General features: G+C 50.6%; 1 protein-coding gene across 1 annotated transcript in view; it reads left to right on the top strand.

Moving 5' to 3' along the window:
• Nucleotides 1–3,494: 3,494 nt before the first annotated feature.
• LOC104295151 (cystatin-like) overlaps nt 3,495–4,034 on the top strand; it is a 2,813-nt gene continuing 2,273 nt past the window's right edge. The window contains exon 1 of the mRNA XM_009894859.1: nt 3,495–3,605. Coding sequence (XP_009893161.1) covers nt 3,495–3,605 — 111 coding nt within the window. The remainder of the gene's footprint in view (nt 3,606–4,034) is intronic.

Consider the following 4,034-nt stretch of genomic DNA (forward strand, 5'->3'; position numbering starts at 1 on the left):
AGCTGAAGTCTATCCAGAAAAGCCACCCCTGGCTGCTTGTGGGGAGAGCTTGCCAGCATGTGAAGGCGTGTGTACACACAGAAGAGATGTGGTTCTGGTCCTAGTTCCCTGGGGACTTTCAAATCAGCTGCCTAGATATCAGAGACCTGCCTTTTGAACCTGAGAGCAAAGGTAGGGCCCTGGTTTTCCTTGTGTGGACACATCATGGCATCGCCTCCATTCCTCTCCTGAAAAAAAATGTTTCTGCATGCCAGAGCAGGGAGTGGACAGAGGTGGACGTAAGGCTTGAAGGAAGGTAGAGGCTCCCTACTTCTCCCACCATGACTGAATGTAAGCTGGTATGGGATGGGTTCATTTCCATAAGTAGAGGGCACTCTTCAACAGCAGTGAAACAGCCTTGCCTTTGGTATTGAATCACTCTCAGCCCCGTCTCATAAACTGCTGACTATCTTGCTTAAGAGGGTTTCAGCCTTCGAAAGCAATCCTTTTAAGAAACGCCTCCCTTCCATCGCCTTGTGTTAGTTGCACAGCACGGTGGGAGGAGAAGGGGGGAACCATGTCAGTACCCCCACCCTTTGCTGCTCTAGGTTCACGTAGCGGGATGCAAAGCGTAGATTTGGCCTGCTGCCCCTCAGTTAAGAGGAATTGAAACCAGATGTTTAGTGTTCGATCATGCTTTTCCCATTGTTCCTGCCTCTATCACAGTAATTACTCTCTCTTGAGGGTCATTCAGAGTTCAGGTCGGTGGAGAAACTGTTATTCTTGATTAAGGGACTAGCTGTTTTTTCAAACGTCGTTGTCTAATTGTACTTTGAAAGACATGTCACAGTATTCCAGAGCTTCGCAGTTAGCTACCAAGTAGAGACATCTGTAATTGTTCCTTTGGATGTTAAAAGAGAGATGAGGGATGTCAAGAGCAAGGGCAAGGAATGTAGCAGTTATCTGGAGAAACGAGTGTGCCTGGTAACATAAAAAGCTCACCAGTCCTGAGTGAAATTGAACCATAGACAAAAAGGTGAAAAATATATTGGATATATATATATATGAAAATATATTGGATATTGCACAAATGTTGAACCAACCCTGTAAGAAGACACTAAACCTCTCCTTTTTCTGGTTATACTGATAGCACACAGTATCACAAACCTCTGCAATGTTATCATGAGTCCCCTGCTGCTTGGTGTATCCCTTAAATTACCGTCTCCTTTGGTCATCTGGCTATTTTAGAATTTCTGGTTTTAGTTATATTTTACAAAAAGCGCCTCATAGAGAAAAATAGTTGTGCCCTTCAGAAACAAAATGGCAAAATGCAGTTTTACTTCATGAACCAGGTCCCCTTTATTCATCAATTGTAGACTGTCATTTTTTTGTCAAGCCTTTTTTTTTTCCTCAAAATTGCTTTGGTTCAAGTCCTGATTTTGTGAGGTTTGGACTGGCATAGTCATCAAAACTGAGTGAAGTGTTGATGACCAAGGAAGAGGACAACATGACACTGACCACCATGCAACTCCTTTCAGCCATTTAAAAAAGCTGTCAGGCATCCACCAGGTCTCCAGATACCCAAACGATGCATCACTGGACATGGCATCACATTTTCCAATAAATTTATATTTACAGGGAATTTTGATATTGGTGCTTGAGGCCCATCAGTGCTCAGGACCTCTAGTGCCTGCTAAGTCACTTGGCACAAAGGGGCCAAGCTGACTACTAAGCTGCAAATCCAGCAGACTCCTTTGCTTGGGTTGACATGTACCTGGGGAGAAGATTGTAAGTGGGGACCATCAGTGACCTTAAGTATCACGGTGATATGATGTCAAAGTGCCCAGTGCACTTTTTTTTTTTGAAAAAGCATGGCGTGGCAGACTGGGCACTGCTGCTGCTGCTGGCAATGGGATGGCTCTCCCCTAACATGCGGTGCTTGTGGCCCGTGAGCTGGTCTTTGAGACCTCTCCCCCTCTCAAACTGAATGTAACCTTTGCCTCTAGGTTCAAAAGTTGGTGGTGTGAGCAGGAGGGCAGAGAATGTTTCTGGAAAGCCTGTCTGCAGCATGTGGGAAGGCGTTGGGAATTATTCCTTGGAAAATGTTCTTTTGCCTCGGCTGCAGCTTGGGGAAGCTGTAGGCAGTGGTTTGATGAGGATGAAACTTTTGGTTGAAACTCCATAGAGACAATTCCCCACCTGTGAGGAGCCAGTACACAGGGAGAGAAGAAAACCAGGCTGAAGGCTCTGCTTCGTAAAACTTGAGACGGAAACTTTTCCACATCTGTGCCCAGGCTGTCACCTCTCTGGGAGCAAGATGGTCCCTGTCTTGGAGGCGATGATCTGCCTAAGGAGGAGGAGGAACCTTCTCTCTGCAAAAGGTGTCGCCAACCCTCACATTACTGAAGCAAGTCTCCTCTGCTTCCTCAGCCTTTTCTGCTGGAGTGGCTTTGTGGCATCCATTATTCATTGGGCCAGGGACAGTCTGGCATGTGAAAAGAAACTGAAACCCTGGGTGAGGGCTGGAGGCAGAACAGGGCCGGCTGAATGGGCTTGCTGTGGTGTCAAAGCAGAGGCAAGAGGGAACGCAGCTGTGTCATCCTCTACCTTGCATGATGTCCACTTGCAGAAATAACCATGAGATCACCAGGACTGTACCAAGAGCTGACTTGCTGCCTGCCACTGTGAGTTTAAGCCACATTGCATAACTTAACTCCAATGAGGTGACCTGAGCAGGGCTAAGACTTTGCTTGCTTGTTTGCCTGCAAGGTCAAAACTCCCCGAGTCCCAAAGGTGCTGGTTTTGCTCCTAAGGGTGCTTTCCTCGTGCAGTAGTGTGAGGCACAAATCCCTGCTTGTGCTGTGTGGGGCTGGTGACCATCTCCAGCGGCTGGGAACTGGGGGACTCCTTGGTGGAGGCCTGAGCTGGCAGGGTCAGCACAGGGCGGTGGGAAGAGACCTGGCAGGTAGGTTGGAGGTGCAGTGACTGATTTGGGCCAGAGCTGGCTGCTCCTGTTGGCAGCAGTCACTGGCAGCGCAAAGGAGAGCCTTCGCTGCTTAGGTGAGCTCTAACCCTGAGTTTCAAACGCATCCTGTCCGGATCCACGGCCAATTAGGGAAAAGATAAATGGAGACAAGACTCCCGCTGCCGCCAGCAGCTCCGGCTCATGTCCCAGTCCCCACGTCTCCATCCCCCTCTCTGGTGCTTTCGGTGGTGCTCGTGCCTCTCTCGAGCTATACAGACTACCCCGACACCCTGTCGCCGTTGAATTAGTTGCACAGCTTGATGCCAACCGCCGGGATTTTTTCAGTGGTAACTCCCATGCCGGCTATCGCTCGGCTGCAGGCAGCCCTTCCAGTCAGTGCACCAGCCCCTTCCTTGCTGTTACGAGGTGTGCTGCGGATATTCAGGCCCAAAAACGCCGCCTTCCCTTAACCCAACAACCCCGCGGGGCCCTGAAGTCTCACTTGAGCTGGCTCAGCTCCTCGCTTTCCAAACTTAGAATTCCTGACGGGATGGGGGAAGATGGGTTTGTGGTTACCAGAGGGGACCGGGAAATTAAGCGGTCTGTCCGGGAAGGCAGCTCTGCCACAGATGGCCCTCTGACCTTCAGCAGAACAATTAGCGTAGATGAGGCAACACCAATGCTGCGGAGGCAGGGGCCACATTTGTAGCTTAAAATGCTCTGTGGTTTTTATTTTCCCCTCCGCGGTAGAGGGAAATAAGTGCTAGAATAACCCACGAGGAGGCAGAGCCTGGAAAAAAAGCCTCCCAGTTTCCCGGACCTGTGCAGGAAAACATCCTCCTCCACCCCGCAGGCCTGCGGAGGGCCGTGGGCAGCGCCATGCAGGGTGCCATGTCCTCACCTGCCCCCCCGTCCCCGTCCCCGTCCCCTCCCTGAGGGACCGGTGACACGGGGGTGTGTGTGTACGTGTGTGTGTGTTTCCACAGTACTTCAGAGGGGAGGTTCTGGTCAGCCACCTTACCTGTCCCAGGGCACCCCGAGTCCCCTCACAGGGGAGCCTTGCCTCAGGCAGCCATGAGGCACCCGCGCC

This window comes from Charadrius vociferus, unplaced genomic scaffold (assembly GCF_000708025.1).
Source record: "Charadrius vociferus isolate BGI_N301 unplaced genomic scaffold, ASM70802v2 scaffold411, whole genome shotgun sequence".
Classification (NCBI taxonomy): Eukaryota; Metazoa; Chordata; class Aves; order Charadriiformes; family Charadriidae; genus Charadrius; species Charadrius vociferus.